At 38.1% G+C, this 24,994-nt stretch overlaps 1 protein-coding gene across 1 annotated transcript in view; it reads left to right on the forward strand.

The window, feature by feature from the left end:
• The first annotated feature begins 587 nt into the window (after positions 1 to 587).
• The window catches only part of EMSY (EMSY, BRCA2 interacting transcriptional repressor), a 38,282-nt gene continuing 13,875 nt past the window's right edge, over positions 588 to 24,994 (forward strand). Inside the window, exons 1-10 of the mRNA XM_026850691.1 lie at positions 588 to 693; positions 4,149 to 4,248; positions 4,893 to 4,967; positions 7,207 to 7,382; positions 8,524 to 8,676; positions 12,076 to 12,335; positions 16,800 to 17,076; positions 19,060 to 19,374; positions 21,480 to 21,629; positions 23,171 to 23,344. Coding sequence (XP_026706492.1) covers positions 624 to 693; positions 4,149 to 4,248; positions 4,893 to 4,967; positions 7,207 to 7,382; positions 8,524 to 8,676; positions 12,076 to 12,335; positions 16,800 to 17,076; positions 19,060 to 19,374; positions 21,480 to 21,629; positions 23,171 to 23,344 — 1,750 coding nt within the window. The 5' untranslated portion in view covers positions 588 to 623. The remainder of the gene's footprint in view (positions 694 to 4,148; positions 4,249 to 4,892; positions 4,968 to 7,206; positions 7,383 to 8,523; positions 8,677 to 12,075; positions 12,336 to 16,799; positions 17,077 to 19,059; positions 19,375 to 21,479; positions 21,630 to 23,170; positions 23,345 to 24,994) is intronic.

Here is a 24,994-nt window from a genome sequence, read left to right on the forward strand (position 1 = left end):
CTCCTTCTCCTCTTTTTTCCTTTATTATCCTCGTTGCAACGGGGAGATGCGCCCTCCTTCCCCGCCACCCCCGGAATCTCGCCGCGATGCGATCGGACGAGGGGGTGTTCCCGTGTTTGGGTTTTTTTGGGGGCTGTGTTGGTACGTGGAAAGCGAATTTTCACGGTGTTTTTGCCGTTCTGTCATATAATAGGCTAGTGCTAAATGCATTCCCCGGGGGGAAGGGGGAGCGTGCGGTTAGCTGGAGGAGTTCTTATAATAGGTGCTCTGTGCATAAAGAGAGGGAGGAGACTTGAACATCAATTCGGAGAGCGTTTCGGCATAAAAAAAAGGCTTGAGAAGGAGATAGGAAACTCGGTAGAAAGGCTTCGGTGATGAATCTGAGCAAGAGAGTGTAGGAGGTCCGTGCCCATGCGAAACTGCCGAATTCCTGCATGGCAAGCATGCCATTACAAAGGTTGGAGCGGGGATGGGAGGGATGTGTCGGTGGAGTTGTGAGCAGGCTGAGGAGAGTTTACATCTATCGGCTTGGGAAATCGATAAATGATGGACTTGCACTTACTGCATTTATATTCCTGTTTCAGCGAGGCTGAGCTCTGTGGGAGCACAAATACAAGGGAAAGATGCCTGTGGTGTGGCCAACTCTTCTGGATCTCAGCAGAGATGAATGCAAGAGGATCCTTCGCAAACTGGGTACAGTAAGATACAATTTGTGGGTCTGTATGTTTGCCCTTTTAAGATTTGCCTGCCTGCTGCTTCCACGAAATACTTTAATATGTCTACAGGCAACTTCCAAGTCATTTCCTGCATTTTGCATGTGTCATTGGTTTGACAGCCCTGGCTTAAAATGATGTTTGGCAGATGCTCTCTGCCTGAGCAAAATGAATAGAGCAGAATTGTTTCGGTTTGGTCGAATCTCTCATGGATGTCCTAGTCCATCTCTGCCTCGATGTTGCAGTGTTGCATTGCTGTTTCTTTTTACGACTATTAACGTGCAACAGGATACTCTGTGACAGGAAGGTCTTCATCTGGTTTTCAGTTTTGTATTAGACACCTTTTTGTACCAGAAAAATTAATGGAACCCTGGTTTAACTGGTGCTGTGGGATGGAGTTCAAGTAGTAAAGGTACTATTGTAAAGATTTGAAACAGGAAAATATTATGATGGGTTATGGTTTGCAGTTGCACAAATTATCAGGGAAATGTGAAAACAATGTTCTTGCTGAACTGTCATAACAACAGGAGCATTTTGCATTGTTTCAAATGAGAACCCTGCCCAATAGACACATGTTGGGAGATTTTTTTTGTGCTCTGACCTTGTAAATATACATGTACAAGGAGACATGCTTTTGTATTTTGGAAGGTAAAAATACTTGCTCTTCCCTCACGCATCTGGTTTTGGCTACTGCAGGAGAGAGAATCTTTTGTTAGACCATTGATCTGATCTTGTGCAGTCGTTTTTGAGCTCGTAGAGCTGAATTTCTTTTTATTTAGTTAAGGTTTTTTTGCCAGTTGAATGATGCATAACACTAGAAGGGAAGAAAAAACCCCCTAGACTTCTTTTCATACTTTCTTCTGAGGAGCATAATCTAGGAGATGATGTCAGGAGAAAAGTTGAGACTCCCTATAACTTCCTGTGACCGTCAAGTTACAGCTTTTCTTGTTCTCGTTTTACTTGAATGTTCAAAGATGTGCTGTACTTCTTAACTGTGCCGAGGTTCTCATACATTATGAAGCCATCCACTTTATTTGCTGAGACTTGAGAATTTGTTTTTTCTCGCTTTGCCCTTTTTGTTTCATTCCTTGGGAATCTGGGATTTGTGTTCTGTTGAAACAGTGACAGAGATGTTGCACACAACACTGCAACTAAGCTGTGCATCCTTTAAGGTGACAGCCCTAGGCCTTAAACGAGGCTCAAGAAGTATGAAAACTAGGAGAAAGTGCAGGATGCCAAAGGATTTGGACCGGATCTGTGCTACTAAATTTTGTTAACGTAGCTCTGCTGGCTAGGAACATGGAAAAAAAAAAAACTTCCACCCCAGCTGACGGCGGTGTGCTGGCAGAACCTTGCTGGTGCAGCTAAGCCAAACAGAACTGCAGCTACACCTCCTTCAATGACATAACCTAGGCTGACAGGAAAAATTTTTTTTTTTTTTTTTTCTGGCATGAGCTGTGTCCCCACAAGGGGGCCCTGGTAGCGTAACAGAGGATCAGCGCCTGTAGCAGCCGTGTCTCTCCTCGGGTAGAGAAGCTCTCAGTTTAAATGCACACACCACAAGAGTGGAGGGTGAAGGAGCGCGGGCAGTGGGAGCAAATAGCTGTCTAACGGTCATATCCAGCAACATTCCTCTGCTTTATAGAGTCCCACTTTTCCAGCTTGACTATAGAGCGATAGCGGGTTACTCCGTCATGAATGAAATGTGCTGGTGTAGGTGAGGCTGGAATGCATCCTGAGGTGTGTGATACCTGGTGTACGTGGCTTATAACTGCATAAGGAGGTGATAGTAGCACCTTACACTTGAGATAAGGATATTTGTGAAACCTGTTTTGGCTGTTTGATGTGTTTTGTGCCGGAAAGAGAGGCACCAGTTAATGAGTTAGTGATTGCTACATAGACATAGGGGTGAGAAAGCTAGTTACAGCTGTTCTGTAATCTTTACTAGCTTCCGAAAGTCCATAATGTGCATTTTTGAAGCTCTAGTGTAGAAGATCCCTATTAAAAATGCAGAAAGGAAAAAAAAAAATCTGTCCTTGCTAAATAATTACACGGTTGTATCTGAGAATTACTTTATGTTGTTATCACAGGAAAATAATTAGTATCTTAAATATTGTCACATGGTTGTCTAAATAAATGTTGATATTAGCAATAACCATTGCATTAATTAGCAAATGTTTTATAACTAAAGCTGTAAATGCTTCTGTAGGTCATTTAGCATCCCTGTGCATAGTTAACCAAAGTGACTCTGCTTTGTGTTTTGTCTGCTTAATCAGTACTGGAGAGCAGGACTTCTTTTCAACACAATTCCTTGATTTGATTTGTAAATGAGCTCTTTGGAATCCTAAACTGAAAGCTTTTCAGAATAGCATCAGTCTTTCTTATGCAGCAAACTTCAGAGGTGTTAAGTTTTGGCCTGCCCCTTTTATTCTTGCTTTTGGTTGACTGGGATCTGTTGTGGGCTGGGTTTGGGTTGGCTGCTGAAATGGGGGTGCCAAATGAAAGGCACCTATGTAAGTATCGACAGAATTTGTATTTCTGGTTTAAAGCAGGAGTTTCAGTAACGTTTTCTTAAACTGTGCTAAACTTAGAACAGCAAGTCATTCTTTGGCAAGTTAGCGGACTCCATTATTTGCCTTGGGTGTATTTTCACCCTGCTTAGTAAAACAAAATTCAGAAGTTTCAGTAGCCTTTCACTATTTTATTTTTTAAAACACCAGTGGCATGACATTTATGTAGGTCACCTGGAATTAAAAATTTACGTTAAATCAGAGTTGTATTTTTGTGAGTTAATCTCTGTGATGGCTCAACGTTTAAGAATAGCTGGATTGTCTCTTTTGTGTTGAGCAGATTTAATTCAGTGTGTTGCATTCTTTTCAGATTCAAGCAATTGTACATATCAAGTAAATGGGCATAAAAGATTGTGATGATTCTATTTAATAAACTCGAGCCAATACTTTCCATGCTAATTAAGGAAAGGCATTACGAAAAAATCAGCTGCTCTTTTCATAGTGTAGTTCTTTTTCAAGCCAAGATTTTTCATGGAACTTTTAATAATGATATGTGTTAAAGATTTTCTTCTCCCACTTCTAGAGAATTCTGAGCTACTCTCCAAGTTCGGGGAGTGTTTCTTCAAGCTTTGTGGCTGAACTGTCAGCTAAGAGAGAGCTTGAAGTATGTGGTTGGGTTTATAAACTAGATAATCCTCTGTGATTATACAGTTGTTTCATAGAAAAGCTGTACGATGCAGAGTAATTGACTAAGAGAGTTTTAAATCATCAATCTCTTTTGAAAAGCACTAAATAATTGAAAGACATGTTCCTCTTAACGATTTTGAAAATTAATAGAATACTGTCAGTAATACTGAAAATAACTTTTTTTCTTCCCCTTTGCTGTGAGCATTAAATAGAAATACTGTTTGCTCTAATTCTTCAGAACTGGAGGCATATGCAGGTGTCATCAGTGCCTTACGTGCACAGGGAGACCTTACGAAAGAGAAGAAGGATCTTCTTGGAGAACTCTCTAAAGTGCTTAGGTAACCCTGACATTTTTAAAATAAGAACCAATGACCTGTTCTCTTTCAAAGTATTGTGTAATTTTTCTATCAGTAGTATCACAAATCAAATTTTAATTCAGAGAAGTGATCCTTCATCTTGCGGAGTTTTAATTCCTATTCTGCTTGGAGTTTTTAGTAAAGGAAAACAACTGGGCTTCTGTGGTTGAAGCTTTACTGTTTTGTTGGTGTTTTGTGAGGTGCTGAGTGTTAAAAGGATTACAGCTACCTCATTAGTGTGTGCTAGCTTGGAGTTTCGTCAGGGTGGGACTTCAAGGGGTTTGGGACCAAGTTACATCAAGAAAGAGCGCTGCATGCTCTGTGCAATTTTTTCTACCATATGCTTTAAATTTATTACTCTCATTAGGAGGTTGGATTCTAGCTGTTTTGCAGGGGTACCCTGTGAACAGTAGTGTTCTTTTTACTCTTCAGTAATATTTTGAGCAATAATACATTCATTCTTTTCTCACTGTGATAGCAAAAGTTAAGTGACAGTCTCTTAAATGTAAAATGCCTGTTCCCTTTCGTCTCTTGAGTAGATTATTCATGTTTAATTTTAGCTAGAAGATTTAGATAAATGTTCATGTCTCCCTCTGACTAAAATATATTGCTGGTTTTTTTAATAGTATTTCAACGGAGCGACATCGTGCTGAAGTTCGAAGAGCAGTAAATGATGAACGACTAACGACTATTGCACACAAGTAAGTTACAGGTCATTTTCTACATGATTTCCAAAGGTACCTTTTGGAAAATCCATTATGCCTCAACTGATAGAACTTTGAAGATTGATGGTGGTTTAAAGAACAGTAGTTAAAACGCTGTATGGATGAAGAAATTATCAGGTTTACATCAGGAAGCTAGAAGCAGTTAGTTTGTACTGTTGCGTTTTGGATCTGAAGGTGTCCCAGTACAACAGAAGAAACAGTCCTTTGTCATAAAGAGCTTTCTGTAAGGTAGACCAAAAGAAACAGAGAGTGGAGAAAATAGAGAAATCCATGAGCAGGATGAACATGTTTGCTTTATTATTTTCTGTTTTACTTTTGATTTTATTTAAATCCGTTTGAAAAGGTTATATTAAGAGGGACTTAACTACACAGAAAGACAAAGGGAGGGAAAGAGGTGGCAGAGATTAGTGGAAAACAGTGTATCAGCACAGAGGGGAAAAAATGGTCAGAGTAAAAAAGCTGCAGCAAGCTGACTGATGACATCAGTGTCCACTGTTCTCTGCTTGATGCGGCTGCTGTGCTGGCATCAACTGGACTGGTTCCTCCTTGCGGTTGCTTTTGCAAGCTCCACATGATTTTGAGAGGTGGAGAGGAGCAAGAGGGCAAGTGCTTATGTATCTTTGATAGTTACTTAACAGTCTTACTATTAAGAACTCTCTTTAAACAGAGCTGGCTTTAAGTGTCTGTATTTTTTTCTTTTACTGTGTTACAACCACTGATTTTTAAGTTTGACTACTTGGCTTAGGTGTTATGGAGAGGAAAAAAGGTAATCATACAGATAGCAGGCCACTTGGAGTGAGCAGTTCTCTGATCCAAGACTTGACAAAATTAGCATGCTGTTTTAGTGCTGCAGAAGGACATTTAATGTTTTAGTGTTTTAATGTTCAACTTTAAAGAGTTAGAAATAAGCTATTTATTAAACAAAAACCACCAACTTTCTTACGTTTCTTTAAAGAAAGGGGAAATAATAATGAAAAGCAAGCATTTAATTGTCAAATCAGGATTCTTTTCTTGAATCGAGTCTCCTTTTTAAGTAGTAGTTCTGTTTTTTAGCATTTTACAGAACAAGCATAAAGTTTGTCCTGAGGTGTTGAACTTCAGATGGATGAGATATTAAATCCAGACAAGGTGCAATTGTGAAGTGCTGCATCTCTTTATTTTTCCTGTGGTAATTCTTTGTAAGTGATGGTAATACAGTTTTGACTTAAATAATTCTCTAACTCATTAGGAAAGCCAACTTTACTAGCTTTGCTATATGCAACATTTGTAGTCTTATTTTTGATTTTAAAAATGTATTTTTACCTCAGCTGATGTAGCTCGGCTTGTACTATATGAATATGTATGAAGAATGCTGAAGCGTGTCAGGATTTAACAACAGAGCAGATCCTCTGCATTTTACAAACTAATTTGTGGTAGCTTTTGCTGCAACTTGCTTGCAATAGTTCATATGAGAAGTTGTTTTTCAGAATATATTAATACATTAAATGGGTTGATTTGCTTAAGAGCATAACAGCATTGAAAAATAATTTGCCATTTGGGTTTTGCTGATTTGACAAATGATTCATGTAAAACAGTCATAAACAGAAGCACTTCTCCATCTAGATAAGAACAGCATTTTTTGCAAGCTTTATAGTTTTTGTGTAAGTCCTTAAGAGAAAACTAGAGCAAGCAGGCTGGTTTCTGTTAAGGAAAGATGCTCAGGGTATATTTAAATCATTTCATGATCTGATACCTTGTTTGGGACTGCTTTAATAAGTCTGAGAAACTCTTCTGTTCAAATAAAACAAGATTTTTGTTAGAAGCTGAGGGTTTTTCCCTGTAACATAATCCATTTCAGTAGTCTTTTATGAAATCTATTGTATGTCTAGGTATTCTTGTCATCCAGAAGTAGAGTGTACCAACTCTCCCTGAATAGTAGCTAAACTAATATGAGGGTTTTGAGTGTGACATCCACACACATCAAGCCCTTTAAGGTCTCTGCAAAACAAAACAGTAAAAGAAGCAGCAATTCTTAAATTTTCTGTGGGAGGATTTCTATGTCGGGTGGGAAAAACGTAAGGGCTTTCATAAAATGAAGGAAGTTAAAGATTATTGCTCTAGTATGTCTTTAGAAACTGCCTTTTAAACTTTCACTGTTGGAAAAAAAGGCACTTGAAGTGTACTGAGTATTTTGGAAACTCGTCAGAATACTCATAGAATGTGCGTTTCTGTTTAGTATGTCTGGACCAAATAGCTCTTCCGAATGGTCTATAGAAGGTCGTCGACTGGTGCCGCTGATGCCACGGCTTGTTCCACAAACAGCTTTTACTGTTACCGCTAATGCCGTTGCCAATGCAGCTGTTCAGCACAACGCATCTCTTCCAGTTCCTGCAGAAACTGGAAACAAAGAAGGTGAGAGAAAGCTTGAATTCTACTGCAATCTGTAGGAATATAAAAATAATGTCGCAATATAAACGGTTATCTTCGGGTTTAAGTGTTAGATATTTTTAAAAAGTTGTGAATCTTTCTTATTGAACAATATATATAGAAATATTTTTAAAAATTTTTTAAAAGGTGCCTTTGTAGCATCTGCAGCACAGATCTGACAGCTTTATGTTAGCACACTAGCAACTGAAATAAAAAGAAAAAACCCGACAAATTGCCAGGAAATGAGGGGGATATTCACTGGTTAACTTGTTAAACTCTCTAAACTATAAAAACTTGTACCAATGGCTTAAGATTTTGTAAAGTTCTGTGGGTGATGAAAGATATTTCACAACATCTTAAAATAAGAATGTAAGTAGGTTTTGGTGAAAGTAAAGAAAATTTTGTTGGTTTTCTTTCTCTTTTTTTTTTTTTTACTTCAGCATAAAAATACAAGTTAACAATTTAAAAGATTGCGTTCTGCTTTCTCTATGCCTTTTAAATAATGCTAGTGTGCATTCCATCTAGCTTGGCTGAATAGGCTAGAATTACGCTTCATATAACTGGAGAATGTGTAACACTTCTTGAAACAGGCTGTTTTATTCCAGTTTTGTGAGAAATACTGGATCATTGTGCTACTACTTACAGGCAACAGTTCAAAAAAGCTGATTAGCAAAATCAATTATTCATTACTGAAGGTATATTTTGGTTTCTTCAACTCACTGTTGAGGAGAGGCACTAGCTATTTTCTGGCCATTACCAGTCTAGATATGGTCATTTACAGAAAAGCAAAAAGGTCAAAATACCGAATTAATGCTAAAGTTAAAAATAACACATTGTAAAGTAAACCATTAGATTAATACGAATAAAAAAATCTAGATTCAGCAGCACAGATTTCTGGGGATGGGAGGAGGGGAGGTTAGACTTCTGTGTTGTCTTTGAAGGCCATTAATTCCATGGCCACGCTTAGGACAAGCTGGGGAGTATTCAACAGTGACAGGATTGCAGAGGCAAAGATGTGGATAATGACCCAGTAAGTCTTTGGCTTCCAATCCAGTTGTTAAAATAGTGATAGAATAATGGGATTCTGCACTTCAGTTATATGGAAGGTGTCTTTTCTCCTCTTCAGTGGTGGTTTGCTATTCCTACACAAGTACCACTTCAACCCCAACATCTGCCCCTGTTCCAAGTGGCAGTGTAGCGACAGTGAAGTCCCCCAGACCTGCCAGCCCAGCCTCCAATGTAGTCGTCTTGCCAAGTGGAAGTACTGTTTACGTCAAAAGTAAGTGATACTAGCAACTGATTAACAAAAGGGAAAGAAAGGGACAGTCTTGTGGCTGAAGCATGGCCCGAGTTAAACACTCTGACCTTGGGCAAGTCATTTAATGCCTTATGCCTTCGTTTAGTCTAAAGAATGAATTTATTGCTTCCCTTTTTCAGAGAAATTGTGTTCAAGATAAATCCGCTCACTGTAAAAATGCTGCAGGGAGCAGTACTGGCAAGGACAAGAGTGAAAAGTATTTTGAAAATATAGGGACTGCTGTATATCAGTGGGTTTCTAATAGAGCTTGTTCAGAACTTGTCTTTAAGGTGGCTCTCCTGGTTGCTTCTGCAGAGGACTTCCCTCTTCCTTCTGCTTAAATAATGAATAATAGTCACTTATTTGAGTTAGGAAAGGTGTCTCATTTCCACTTTCACAGTTGACCTAGACTTCTTAAAAATACAGTACTTTGGCAAGCATTTATTATGCTTACATTAACTATGTCTGGCCGTTTTGTGATTTATTTGGAAGCGAAGCTTAGAGAGGCTTGCATTCCCAGGCAACTGTGAAAACTCCAGAGGAAATCCCACCAGATACCGATCTTCATGTATTTAAATTTGGAAATCCCAGGGCATAACATCTAGAAACAGTCTTTTTCTCTTGTTCCCACTCACCTCCCCCTCCCACCCTGCTTCTTTCTTTGGCTAATAAATCAGCTAGTTCTAAAAGCAGAATACGTCCTCATACATATGCCCAGCTCACCAAAGGTAGTTTTAATAATTGTTTCCTTATGTCCTTATTTGGTGTTTATCAAAATGCAGGTGACAAAGATTAATAGTGAAGTTTGATAAGTGCTATTTTTATGCTTGGTGTGGATAGTTATAATATTAAAAAAAAAATTTTAGTCTTCATGCTCTGTATGCATGTTTGTATACACGTCTAGCTAGTCAGAAATGTGACGTTGTACATAAATACAACATTATCTGCAAACCACCATCTTTAATGGCTATAGCAGCCCACAGAACCCGTTACATTAAGATTTTTCATTTTTCTGATTTAATGCACTAATCACTCAGCTTTAGTTTAAAGATTCAGGGGAAAATGTTCTTAACCTCTTAAAAATTTAATTTAGACCTCTATTGAATTATTACATGGTAATGAGTATAAAACCAGTCTAGACACATGATAGAGGGATGAAAGATTCTCATTTTTATTCTGTCCATCCCTAGATTTCATTTTTTCCTCACTTCGTGTGCGTTTTGCTCTTTTTTTTTTAAGGAATCATGTGTCTCTCAGAATACATCAGTCACGTTAGTTTTAACAACCCTACTTAAGAGCAAACTCAGGAGGCCTGAGTTACAGTCGTGACTTTGCCACTGATTTGCTGTGTGACCTCATCCAAGTCACAGTCTGATTGAGCCATTAACCTCTCCGTGCCTCTGCTTCCTTGCTTGTCAAGTGTGAGTTATAGTTGAGCTGTATTACCTTTTAGCTAAATGCTTGGGAAAAACTTTGTACAAATGCAATTTTTAACATGAAATTATGGGAATAACTTTCTTGCAGAACACCAGCAGTGAAAACAGGCGATGAGTTGAGCTGTATTTAACATAAAATAATGTTCTGCTACTTTAATTGTACTTTCTTACTTCTGTGTTGGTTCTTTTGTGTTGTTTTTCCTCTCTCTCTCTTTTTTTTTTTTTTTTTTTTTTTTCTTCAGTATTTCTTGGTGACCCACCAAAGTAGAAGCTGTGTCCAGATATCCTAGCTGCATGCGAATTTTTGATTCAGATGGATTTTGAGACTCTGAAATTCCTGCACATTTTCAGTGTGATTAGTGACCTCACAGTTACAAGTTTGCATAGTGCACTCGCTGCAATACTTAAAAGCCTCTTCATAATAGACCTTAAAAGTCACGTAACCAAATCTCTGCTTTATAGATGGAGATCACTGCTCGGCTTGTTCAGGGCCATAAAGTAAATCGTTGATTAGAGCTTTGAAATCCGGACTTACAGATCTGTACTGCTACAGGCAGCTAAAACTATTTTCTGGAGTTCAAAGCAAACTTAAAATAGAGCCTTTGCTTCTCTTCTCTAGTTCAGTTCCCCATCTTTGTGTGGATACAACTGTCAGCCTTCTGAAGTGTCCCTGCAAATGAGCTGGTACTCCTACTACGAGAGAATCCCATTTTTCAGAAATCACTTGCTGTGCTGCTGGGCGCTTTCTTGTCCGTGTTAATTCCTGCGTCTTCACTTTCTGAATGCCAAAATATTTAGTTATTTTAATTAGAGATTGACCGTAATTAGATCTTGACCCTAATTAGAGATTGACTGCCAACGAAGTTTGCTTGGGTCACCAGCAAGACTGCTTGTGTTGTGACAGCATTTTTTGTCTTTAAGCCCCAGGCATACAGAACAAGATCTTCAGTCTTGTTCTGTGTAGAAGTGTTGCATCTTTTTGGCTTATCTCTTTTTTTTTTTTTTTTTTTTTTTTAATTCTAGCTAATTTGGTAAACATAAATGCGACCCAATAGCTGTAAGAGATTTTCAAGATTATTAAACTTTATCTTTCTTTAATGTACACCAGTTTATAAACCTGTTGCCCGCTTTGGCAAGTTTCATATGGATTTAAGATCTTTTGATCTTGCTGTTATCCTTTGCTCAGCTAAATATTGCAGCAGATTTTTTTTTATATGTGTGCAGTAAATGGTTGTGAGGAAGAATGAACTCCTTTGAGGCTGGATTTCTTTTTTTTTTTTTTTTAAATGATTGTGTGGTTTGTATCTGTTGCACAAAACACACCAAACAACACAGAAGCTGATAAAGTGAGGTTTGACCTCCATAGTTAAAGTATGTCATAAAAAAAATGGATTTCAAGCTGCTGTCTTGAGGTGAAAGGGAGAAGATTACTGTAATGATGAGCATAGCATGAAAGTAGGTACAAAGGTTGAAATCAGAGAAGACTGCAGGAGGATAAACTTCAGTAGTCTAGTTGCTGTAAACAAAACCAGCAGCAACAACAGCAGCGTAGTGTAAAGTTTTAAACTGAACTGTGCATGACATTATCCCAACCCCCTTGTGTGTATAGTCTCATTAGTCAAACTTCTAGAGGCAGAATGAATTCCCTGTATTGCCTCTTTTAATCTCTTAAACTGAATGAAATAACCCAGCAGCTGAGTAGCTTGGGGTTTTTGGCGTTTTGCTTCTTTGCTTTATGGCACTGTAAGTATGGTCTGTATCAAAGACTAAGACCAGCTGTGGTGTGTTACAGGTTAGTTGTGACCATAAAATGTAATTTATCCTCTTGTTTGTTTCTATCTTACTTGAAAGTGGGTGTAAGACTCATCAAGTTTGTAATGTTTTAGAAAGCACCGAGAGCCACAGATGGGAAAAATATAATTTAGACAAAGTACTTCTTTTCCAGGTGTCAGCTGCTCAGATGATGATGAAAAGCCCCGCAAAAGACGGCGAACAAATTCTTCTAGTTCTTCCCCTGTTCTCCTGAAAGAAGTCCCGAAGGCAGTGACTCCTGTCACTAAAACTATCACAGTGCCTGTAAGTGGCAGCCCCAAGATGAGTAATATAATGCAGAGCATTGCCAACTCCTTACCACCACACATGTCGCCTGTGAAAATAACCTTCACTAAGCCCTCAACACAGACAACAAACACGACAACACAGAAGGTATGTGGGGGAAGCTGCCAAATGTTACTTTATTCTGGTTTTATCAATGAATAAGCTGTGCTATTTGACTCTTCCTTTCTGTGAACTGTCTAGCTGTTTTTTAAGGATTGCGCTTGGGATAAGGTAATCCCTCTTTAAAGCGAACAAAGAGAAAACCAAACTCTTGTATGAATTTAGTTCACCTGTGTGTGAAAGGACCTGGATTGACAGCCGTGGAGACTGAAGCCCTCTTTTTATCCACAGAACAGGTACAGCACAGGCAGCGGGAGTGCAAGCTTCCCCCAGACTGCCCCACCAATGTGCCTCAACCCTGACCTGAAGGGACCACTTCTAGGGATGAGAGGGGATTCAGTCTCCATGCTCATTCAATTCTTGGCCTCTCTGGTGAGACTGCCAACAAGGTTGCCAGTTAGTACCATTTGTGGTGTTGGGTTTTGTGATATGGACACTAGTCCACTGAGAACTGGATCACATAGGCCACTGAACAGCCTTCAGATGGTAACAACTATTGGTCAAAGGTAATCTTTCTTATTTCTATTTTCCTTATTTATAATTATTCTTTGCAGTAGTAGAATTCCAGGAGAGGTGGCATGGGCTTTCCTTTGCCAAGCCTTTTGTCTTAGAGACTAGTTTTTTGGGGTCTATAAAGCTTATTCTTGGAGCTGATCAAAGACTGGGGGGCTTTATTTTCCATTCAGTACCAGTGTGCCATTTCTCATTCTACATTAACAGTGTTGCAGTGGTCAAAATCAGTTACATTATTTCAGCTGAGTGTGCCCAGCTTTCACCAGAGTGCAGTGTGTGGAAAAGGTTTTCCGTGTTGAAGTTTTGTACTGGACTCAGATTTTTTTTTTTACGTACCTGATCTATGGCATGACTACTTTCCCATGCTTTAGGAAGCATTTCAGAGGTGTCTACTTTTTTGTTCTTAAGATATAAAAAAAGATTAATGGCTCAGACCAAGTTCATTCTTGGTCTGGTTATTAATTAAGGCAGACTTGGGGGGGGTGGTGGTCTGTGGAATTAATTTGGCCTTGATACCGACAGAGTGATGGTAGGCTGGCCACTAACAGGCATTTTTTTCCAACTGTGAGAGTGACTATTGAGCTCAAACCTTCACAAAGTATTTGTTCTATTAGTCTTCTTGATTGTTTTATGACTCTATTTGGATTAGCAGAGTTCCCATGTCCTGATTTTTGGAAACTTTAAAACCAAGGAAGATTAACTGAAGTAATGTGCAGTGAAGAACTTGCTTTCTGGCCTTTTCCCACTTCAGAGCTCTTTGATGCTTTCACTTGATTCACTGTTCTTTAACAGTGTCTTTAATCAAGTTTCATTTCTGAATACATGTATAGAAATCCGTGAGTGAGCATAAACCATCAAGTAAAATGTCCTGCATTCAATGCAGTGAATCCACAGCTAGGATAGAGCTTAACCTACCAATCCTGTTGCTCTTGTTAGGGCTCATCTTCTGTGCAGGAAGAATTTTTTTACCTTAAATGTCTGTAGTGCTGTAGTAAGTATGAGTTACACTTCATCTTTAACTACCACAATATGTATTAAATCTCCAAAAAGAAGAGAGTGGACTATGGATAGGGTCTTCTCTGCAGTTGTGCCTCTGCTTGTTCTGTCATGGCAATTTTGGGATGTGCTTTGCATAGTACTATTTGACTCTCTTACTAATCCACAACGATAGGAAAATCATCACTTGTTTCATTAGGGAGCCATAGTAGTGTTTGCATCTGAACTTGTCACACTGCCCTCTTTTGCTGGATTTAGATATGCCAAAATACATAGCTGGATCATTTTGGTGGGAGAAATCCCTTTTAGTAGTTTTAAATTAAATGTCAGACTTGTTAGACTCAAATTGGAAATGTACTATTTTAAACAAATGCTGTTGGATATGAGTGAAGCTGTTGGATATGAATGAAATTCTTCATTTCTGCATGCCAGCTTTCTGAATTGTTGTGACATTTTAGTAGGTTGGAGGAAGATTTGTCGTAACAACTAATAATGTCACAGCTCCCATTTCTGGATTCTCTTTCAATAAAGTCCTCTGTCTAGGACACAGAAGGAGTCTAGCTAGTGAAGCTTCTGGCAGTTAATGACTTTATTTCTTCAGAGACTAGATTGTGATGTCTTTCAAAATAGAGCTGACGGGACTAATTTCAGTGTATGTTAGGAATTAGTTTTTACTGTAACAATTAAAATCAGCAACAACAAAAAGCAACTTGACTTTTTTTTTTTTAATTTAAATCAGTCAGTCTTTCTGCTGTAAACCAAAACCGATGTAGTTTTGGTACTCATGATGAGGTTACTTTGATCATTTCCACATACGTGAGAAAATAGTATCTCAAAAATATAATTGTCGTGATTTGAGCCTTAATACTTCTAAATTTTACACAAAAAAAATCTGTTTTCTGGATATGCTTTGTACATGAAGATCCATAAACTTTGTTCTTCCATGTGAAATAGAGACCCAAACCTGCTTAGTCACAGGACAGCAATTATTGTTGAACCATAATGCTTTACGAGCTTTTTTTCCTTGTGTGATTAAATAAAGTGTTATTAAGTGATAATCTTGAACTGATGGTTTTATCCCTGTCTTTTGAATTAAGAACAGTGGTCTTCAGAAGTTGTGATTATGCCCAGATTCCTCCTACATATCTGTATGTGGAGACGCTGAACTTGGCCTGTTGCATTACAGATTATATAGGAAGTTTAATGTGAATAATCTCTTTTTTAGCTGCAAGTTGCCCTTTGACTGTATTCCTAAATTAGTTATCCTAGGTGGAATGGAGGTAGCCCTAAAACTCAAACCCTTGGGAAGTATTTCTAGTATTAACTGACTACTTAAGAAACAGGATAAAACTCCAGAGGCACATCATAGGATCTTTTCACCTGCAAGCCTCATACCAGAATCACACTGTGTTGTGTAGATCCTCTGCATGATTGTAGCCTGAGAGCAATTTCAGAAGGGTATTTTGATCAAATCAAGGTTAGACAGAAGGCAAAAATAAGAGTGACGCGGAGGAAATGTTCTTCCCGGAGAATGCGATGAAGTGGTAGGACAGCAGATCTGGAAACCTTGTCCTTCAGGCACTGGTCAGTTGTGGTCAACCTGCTGTAGCTCATGGAGGTGGTAAGGGTTTGGTTTTCCTCAGATCAGGTTATTAACAGCTTAGCTGAGTAGTGGGGATCATAAAACTAAGTAGTGGGGCAAAAGGAAAGGTAGAGGCAGCCATGGTGGTGAAGTCTGTTGCTTTTATTCCATCTATGTGGTGTTCTCTTTTTTTTTTTTTTTTAAAACAAATTGTAAGCTCTTAGTTTCTTACTGCTTGATCTGTCACTTAAGTCTGTTTCTAGTGCCATTATCATATTCTTTCTTTTCTATTAAGGTTTCAGTAGTCCTTGGGTAGTGTAAGACTTTTGGTTTGAGCTGACCCAGGTTTTCTTTGCTCCTCTGTACCTTTTTTTCTATTTGCTTTTGTTACATCAAATCATTAATAAGTTTTAATTTTCAAGGTTTTAATAAACGAAATTTTTATTGGGACAATTGCATTATATTAAAACAATTTCTTAATAATCTTGCATGGTAATCTGTAAAGATGTATTTCTGTGCTGTGTGTTTCTATTTTAACTATGTGTTTGTAAGTATAAGGAGGTACTTTATGTAAACAGTCTCCATATTCAGTACTTAAGAAATGCGTAGTTTTCTAGGTCAGTTGCATAAGAACAGGCCTCCTCCAATGTTATAACGAATTCTGTGTTTTTCTATGTCAGATCAGATTCATGGTGTTGTAATTGTAACTCGCACTAGGGGTAATGTTTATTCTCTTTAGACAAATGGTTTTCAGACAGATAAGAAAGAATTTGTTGTTATTGAAAGCACTAATTAAAGCAGAAATTGTTTCAAACCTAAATCATTTTTTTTCACTGATGAAATATTGATTGTTTACAGCATTGCGGATCAAAAAATTTTTCCTGTTACTGACTCGGCAACTGTTAATTATTAAAGAGAAAAAAAAAATCATTATTCTCTCATGGCCATTTCTTGATGTATGTGCAAGGTTTGGGAGAATGGTGTTTAAAACTTGCTGCAAATCCCTTTGGTTCCATTAAAAATGGGCTTCAGTTTTCCTGGCTCAGTTTAATGAAGCCAAGCAGTTCATTGCTGTCTGTTTGCCTTCAGATGTGAGATAATTCTACTTTAATTAGATAGCAGTTGTTTTCCCTCGAAAAAAAACCTTTTAATTTTAAGGAAATGTTTATCACCACTTCTTCAAACTAATTGAGATTTTTTTGTTGCCAGCAAATGCGATTATGACACTCTTAAATGGTCTTAATAAACATGTGTCCCTAAAACTTTATGAATATACAGACAGATATATTACTGAAATGTTATGCTTTTAAATAAATGCAAAGAACAAATGAATTTCTTGTTGTTCTTTTTTCTTCTTTCAGGTGATAATAGTAACCACCTCTCCAAGCTCAACTTTTGTACCCAACATCCTTTCAAAGTCCCACAACTATGCAGCAGTTACGAAACTTGTCCCAACATCAGTCATTGCCTCAACTACTCAAAAGCAACCGGTGGTTATAACTGCTTCTCAGTCCTCTTTGGTCAGTAGCAGCAGCAGCAGCAGTAGCTGTTCCACTCCCTCCTGTACTGCAAATACTATTGCTGTGACTGCTGTGGTATCATCAACACCATCAGTGGTTATGTCAACAGTAGCACAAGGTACGGAAATAACATTATATTTATAAAACCTCTTTTTCTGATGAGTTGACCTGTGTTTTGAGAATAACGTAGGAGAAAATGCACTTTATGTTTACACGTGATGAGTAAAGCACAGGAGGTGTGAAAGAAGTCTACTGATGAAACTGATGCAAGAGACTCCACAAAAGTTCTCACTGAACTCTTTCCCTCTTTACTTCAACAGTTAATGTGCAGATCCTCTTTTCAAAGAGAGTGTGGTGAGATGGTGTGGCATAGCTTTTTATTTTGAAAAGATTTTACTTGCAGCATTAAAACACTATAGCCTCAAAATCACTGGCTTTAAGAACTCTGGTGCATGGAATATTGATGTTTCCAATATTTTAAGATGATTGCATGTTTTGTAAATGAGGCTTTAAGAGATGCAAAGTTGACATCAAATAAATACAATTTATGCTTGGCATGCCTAGTCTTTAGAACATTTCATGTGATAACTAAACTTGATGACAGTTCTGAAAGGTAGAGAAGTGTTTACACTTCTTTTATCTGTGTATTTTATCAGCACGTCAGTTTTCAGATCCTTAAAATTAAGACCTGAGTGGGCCTGGATTACAATTCCTAGATTTCTGGTTTCTAATTCCAGCTATGTATGCCAGCTTGACTGTTTCAGCTCCACAGCCACTAGCGAACATTTGTAAGGGAAGATGAATGAAAGGGCTTCAGTGAGCAGTACTTGAAAAATACTGTACCCAGCAATGACAAGTGCCACATGGCAGTTTTTCCTGGTCCATATTTGTTTCACTTGTTCCATTCCACAAAAAGTTGGGCAACAAAATCAAGGCTGAGGAGGTGCTTTGCTGTCCATATTGCTTCTGTTAATCAGTTCTTGTGCTCTGTAGATTAGTATGTTCAAGGTCTTAAAGCAGTATTTAATTTTGTTGGAACTGTGGATTTTTAGTTGGGTTTGATCATGGAAGAGGCTATAATTCTAAAATATATTAGGTGGAATCTCTCTCCAACAGTGTTTTTTCCAGGACTGTTGGTGTCATTGCAGAAGATGCTGGTGAAACATTTTGTGACGTAACTGATGATCACTCCAAAGAAAGTTAAACGTGTGAATGAAAACAGCTGACCAAGGAAAGGGAGAAATAAATCTTAGATGATGCAGTGAGAAAAGGGTTGCTTATTTAGATGGCCAGAATTGTAGTTTATTATGATTTCTATCATTATCACTGCCATCTGTAGAGAAGTAAGAGAGGAGATTTTCTTTCTGTTTTCCGCTACAACTGGGACTTGGTTAAAAACTGCCTTCCCAAGACATGGACATTATGTTTGTCTCTTTTGGTGCTTATGGATGTGCAGTTTAGAATTTTAGATGAAGCCAAATTTTGCTTAGAATGTTGTGACAGCTATGTAAGGGAGCGACAAAAATAAGTATTCAGATTTATCTGGGAACTTAGCCTTTCCATCTTACTACAAACTTGTTTTAATCACTTTATTACTTGTAAGATCACCTAACCTATCAGCACAAGAAGTGTGCCTTCTACACTTTCCTAATTACATACTATTACTTGATTCATTCTTTTAAAATAACATTGTGCTCACTAACAGATACTCCCTTCTAATGTTGATGAGTGTGATATTTGTCATCCTCGTATCCCTGACTTTTTGTAGTAATGATTTTCACCATAAATATTTTGCTTACTTGAAGCTTAAAGATAAGGCTTTGAAAATATTTGTGAATTATTTGTGCTACAAAAGGTGCAGGAAGTAGACTGGGATTGTGGCCTTTCCATTAGCTGCTGTTCTGCTGCCACATTGAAAGTCAATATAAAGCTCCCTTGCTTCTGAATAGAGCACTTCTGCTATGTGAGAGCTTTGTTTCTTCATGTATATCTGTGCATTTTTCAGTAGTAAAGGCAGTTTAAATGCAAAAGTGTTTAAGAAACTGTAGTATTTTTCTTTCACGTTGCACTGTTCAGTCTTAAACCATTTACTCTTTCACAGGTGTGTCTACATCAGCAATTAAAGTTGCCTCTACCAGACTACCTTCCCCAAAAGGTTTGGTTGGGAATCCAACTCAGATCTTAGCACAGTTTCCCAAACAGCATCAGCAGTCCCCCAAACAGCAGCTGCACCAAATACAACAGGCCCAACAACAACAGCAACAACAGCAGCAGCAGCAGCAACAACAGCAACAACAACAACAGCAGCAGCAGCAGCAACAGCAGCTGGTGCAGTCTTCTGTAGCTCAACAGCAGCCACAGCAATCTCAGTTGCCACCTGGCATCAAGCCCACCATTCAGATCAAACAGGAATCAGGTAGTTGGGAGTTAATCTTGGGTCATATTGTGAGGTCTAACCACAACTGCAGAAAATTAGGGCAGAATTCTGTCCCAAACTGTGCATGGGGAGATACCGTTAAGGCATGATTACTCGAGTACAGGATTTGGCATTAAGCCTGGATATCAGTAGATAGTAAAGGCTGTCTTAATGTTTTCAGCTAACAATAATTGAAGAATTTGGTTCTGTCACTCTTCTTGTTTGGTTCAGGTATACAGACCATGCTTTAGGAATAAATGTTTTATCTTTAGAGATTGAAAGGTATGTAAATATCTTCAAAAGTGATTGGCAACCTGGAAGACACCAGTTTTCTGAAGATCCAAGAGCTGTTCAACTGTATCAACTGGAAAAAGAAGTTAATCCATGTTTTAATTATTTTCTTGGGTCCAGAAATCAAAACCTACTTTTGAGGTACTTGTCAAAACAAATACAATTAGATCTGAGACTGGAAGTTGGACTGGATTTTTTTTGTAATATTGATTCATTCAGTTGACTTTGGGCAAGTCATGTAATCTTTCTATGTTGGCTGTAGAATAGTTCTTATCTCCGTAAGATGTAGTGAGAAGTAAGGCTTGCAAAGTTATCTGATTACGAAGGAGAAAGTGCTATTAAAGTGCAAAGTATTTTTATGTCCATATTTTATATTCATCATGTCAGTAAAAATACTATTTTCTATTTATACTATTTAGCTCAAAGTAAAATAGAACATAGAATGAAAAAGTAAACAGCCCTACTCCTGTCCTTTGATAAACTTCCTTTTGGATTATAGGATCATTGTCCAAGAAAAAATATCCACTAATGAAGACAGATAAGAGGCCTCTGTCCTCCAGTCACTGAACAATATTTGACCAATAAGAGCTCATTCCTTGCCTTCTACCATGGGTTTAGGTTCAGTGTTCTTTTTAGTTGAAGTGTCTATGGAAATACTGTCTGATACCTAATCTTTCTGGAAGATGTGAATCAGTTTTCACAGAAGCATTGCTTTTTATACGGTTTTGTGTCTGGATGATACAAAGGCTTCAATTTTTCTTTCCTAACTTCATTATTTAAGTACGGAGCTTACTTACTCCATACTGCTTTTATAGTGAATGTGGAAAGAAGAAAACATCTCCGGAGGATGTTTCACATCCCAAGTGGACAAAATTGTTCACCTAAAAATAATTTGTGTACAAATGTAGAAGTGCTTACGTTTAGATGGGATTAATTCAGTCTGGGTGTTTCATGGCATTTGACCAAGACAATGCAATACATTTACCTCTCCATGGAACAGACCTTAAGATGCAGGTGTCCTGGATATACTTTTGAACAGATGATATGAATCTCCTGGTTTGCAGGTGAGGAGTGAATCTTGCAGAGGTCCCATTCCCCTACACAAATCGAGAGAGAGGGAGCAGAGTCCTTGCTGTACTAAGGTGTCCTCACCCTTTTGTTCTTGCTGGTTCTGCTCAGAACTTGTTTCAGCCCAATTCCTTTGTGACTTCAAGATAACCAATAAATCAAAAGGAGAGAGAGCAGTTTACTTAAAGCAGCCTTCCCTAGTCAATGTCACAGTTGCTTCCTTACACTCACTAATAATTTGTGGAGAAAGCTTTTTTTAATTTATTCGGAGGGATGAAATTCAACTAGGCTAATTAAGACACATTAGAATCTACAGACTAAATTGATGAAGAACTACTTTACTTTTTGATGGTTCGTTCTATGAGCCAATTCAGTATTGGTTGTAACCTGTTGGTTCCTGGGAAATGTTCTATTTTTTGAATCTTGGACCAGAAAAGGTTAAAAATCACTACAACAAATTAGTGATGGAATGGAATCCCATGCCTCAGTGGGAGTGTCTAGGAATTGAAACAGGCACATGAAAGGCAAAGATGATGACTGTCTTGTTATTTGCAAAACAAACAAACAAACAAAAAAGAAAAACCCAACCTAAACAAACAAAAAAATTATTTTCAGGATCAAGAATATATGGACTCAGAATAGAAGCCTTGTGAGGCTACTTGCCCACTAGGGCTTGGTCTGAGAAAGCGTTTCAGAAAGTAACTTTTCGTGCCTGTATTTTAACAGTGACCTTTCTCCTTTCCTAGGTGTTAAAATAATCACTCAACAGGTGCAGCCCAGTAAAATCCTTCCCAAACCAGTTACAGCGACCTTGCCCAGCAGTAGCAATTCACCCATTATGGTGGTTAGCAGTAATGGGACTATCATGACAACTAAACTGGTCACTACTCCCACTGGTAAGTTATGGCTCTGAGAAGGGAAGGGAGGGTAAACCCAGACATACAGGTGATGAAACATGGTTTATTAAGGTGAAAAAAAAACAAAACAAAACACTTCTCTCTTGTGAACAGTGAGCACAACAGCACATTCACAATCCTGTTGATAATTATTTTAGATTAGGATTTTTGCATTGAGTGCTTTTTTATTCCTCTTACAATCTCTTTGAATTGGTAAACAAAAATATGAGCGTTCCTTCCCCAGTGGGTTTTTTCTAAAGGAAATTTTCTTGTAACCTGTACAGATACTTTGCACTTCTGTAGCACCTTGTATTAGACAGTTTACATTAATTTAACTTTTTAGGTACCTCAAGCAGGTATGTCAGCATCATTCCTATTTTACATATACAGACTTTAAAGGACAGGTGACTTGCTCATAGTCCTGCAACTAATTTATAAAAAGGCCAGTAAATTGAACTCTAAACTCCCAGTGTTTTTCTGGGGATCTAATTGTATTTGTGTTTTCTTATTGATTAAAGATCAGAAATAATGCAGACCGTTCAGATTGTAAACTTGTATGAGGAAAACTTGAAAGGCAGATTTATCCTAGTTTTCAGAAAACTCTTTAACTTGCTTCCTGAATTTTTAGCATGGGTTGGGAATGATAGCATAAACTAATGGTTAATATTTTTTTTTTTTTAACTTTTGAAGTACTTAATGTTTTTTAAGTACATTAAAATCTAGCAGTTTTGCAGTTCATATAATTGGTAAAACCTATATTGTGCTCTCTTGGATTTGAACACATAGCCTTCATGTTATAACAAACCGGTTTGCTCTGATCTTTGGCAGTTAAGGTCTGTAGTGCACTAGCTGCGGCAGTACAAGCATAGTGGAATTACAGTGTTCGTGTAGCTGTTGACTTGTATTATTATTTTGAGCCATTTTTTTTTGTGGACTCAGTTCTGTTTCCATTCTGAGGAGCAGGTCAGCAGAATCAGCAGCATTTATACCACGTCAGGAGGTTTCTTTTATACTGCTAAATGCTAAATCCTTAAACTTGCATTATCAGTATAAATTACATTTTTCTCTTAGAGTGATATTTAGACCAGTCGTTGGTGGTGTTCTTTATAAACAGTTTATCGTACAGGAGAAGGGACAGTGTAGGTGTCTTTAGAAGAGGATGAGATTAGTTCTGCTGGTGTCCAGATGCCACACTCGGGCATCTAAGGAGCCAAGTGGCAAACATACAGGCAAAATCTAAACACTGCTGAAAATTAAAATCTTAGGGACAAAGACGTGAAATAAAATATAGCAGTCACAAATAATTTGGTAAAATAGTTCAGAAGACCCTTATGGTAATTTAATGCTGGTATATACTTGAGTATTCCTCTGTGGGTTTGAAAAGTACTAGGAGAATAGTGAAGGGTGGTAATAAATTGCACTGTGGGGTCTCTTTAAAGAAAATCCAGTGCTTTTTTTTCTAAACTAACTTATTTTTCCACAAATACTAGTAGAGGATCACATTCTAACAGTGAGCTTTTCTTGTTCTCTCTTTAAAACAGGAACTCAAGCAACATATACGCGGCCAACGGTTAGCCCCTCTATAGGGGCTCGGATGGCTGGAACTCCAGGGGCTGCTACTTATGTGAAAACTACAAGTGGTAGCATCATTACTGTAGTACCAAAATCACTCGCCACGCTGGGAGGCAAGATTATCAGCAGTAATATTGTTTCTGGTAGGCATATGAGTACTTCAATATCGAGACTTATTTCAAAAGTAACTTTAGACTTGCTCTAATTGCTCAGGGCTTTTCTGTGGGTTATATGCTCAAATAATTATTAGGACCTTTATTGGAGAAGTTAATTCAGAAGAAAAATGGCTGAAGATGAAGTAGTAAGTAATGGGTAGAAGTTACAGAGGTAAAGTGTTCTTAAGGATTGCAGTAGTTCTTGTGTTTAAGAAGGAAACATCTAATGTGAGGGAGGAAAAGATGTGGGGAAGGAGAACTCCTATATCATCCTCTGTTAGAGGGCAGAAAGATCAGAAAACTGTCTTAGCCCCAGTTGAAAGCATTTTATAATCTGGATGCTGCCCCTTTCTATTCCATCACATGCCCAGAGAACCAGAATAAAGTGAACTGCATGTTAAATTCAGCTGTGATGTCTCCACCTTATCTTCTTTTGTCAGAGTCAGCCTGTCTTTCCCTTACGCTGTGTTCTAACCTAAGTTTTAACTCCCAGCATCATGCAAACCCTGCTGCTTACCCTTGTTAATCTGTTGACCAGCCTTGATGCCAGTATAGCCTGGTCTCTTTAGGATCAGAACCAAACATGGTCACACCAGTCACAATTTCTTGGTATCTGTTCTGGACTTCAACAGTGCTAATGCAGGGAAGGTCTGCTCATTTCCTAGCTAGGTGCACATGTACAGCGAGATCTGCTGGCTCTGTTTATCCTAGTCTATCTTTTAGATAGACTAAATATCCTTAGATATACCTAAATATCTTTAAATTACTCAGAGGTCCTGCTGTTGATGCTCAGCAAAGACCTGACATGGTCCCAGCCAGCTCCTGTCACTGGAAGGTGCTGCACAAGCAATCCAGTAAACCCCACCCTGGATTTGTAGTCTGGTAGAAGTACCTCAGGTTTTCAGATCCTGATTTCTACAAAGCAATATTTAGGGCTGATACAGTAGCTTCTTGGGGAACAAGTTTTTCAGCCTGTTGTGTGTATGATGAGTTGTGAAGAAGATGTCTAGATTTACTAGTGAGTTTATACACAAATGCAAGTGTTATTCTCCTGAGCACCAGCTGATGTGGGTAAACACTCGGCTGGTCCTGATAAGGATAATGATTGTCCTGAAACAAAAAAAGTTTGGAAAGGATGCCTACTTTTTTTTTTTTTTCTGTTTCATGGTGGGGTTCTTTGGGGTTGATTTTTTTGTGATCTTTTTGGTTTCTTCTTATTTTTGCTAAGGGAACAGTCTTTAGATACCTTTGAAGTTACTAAAATTAAGTAAATCATGATGTCATCTCAGCATGTCTTCCCTTTCCCAGAATTATTAGAATTATTAATCTGAAATATGTAGTGAAGTACCTACAGGCATGATTAATAGGTAGAAGGTAGTTGAGGGAAGTCCTTGGGTTTGCAGCTCTGCTGTGACTGAGTGGTACTGTTTTTCAAGGAGAAAGTGGGAGGTTTTGATAAAAGGTGGTCTGAGGAGATACTGAAATGTCAGTATAGTAACACTGATGACATACTGATGTATGTAGTCACATAGACTGTGGAGGGCTGAGCAGAATTACCTGTCACTGCAGGTAAACTAAAACCTGATACAGCGAATGGAACTAATTAAATATTGGGAGAGGAACAGAAATAGCCAACAC

The sequence above is a fragment of the Athene cunicularia genome (genome assembly GCF_003259725.1).
Source record: "Athene cunicularia isolate RWA chromosome 1 unlocalized genomic scaffold, athCun1 chr1_part1, whole genome shotgun sequence".
Taxonomy (NCBI): domain Eukaryota; kingdom Metazoa; phylum Chordata; class Aves; order Strigiformes; family Strigidae; genus Athene; species Athene cunicularia.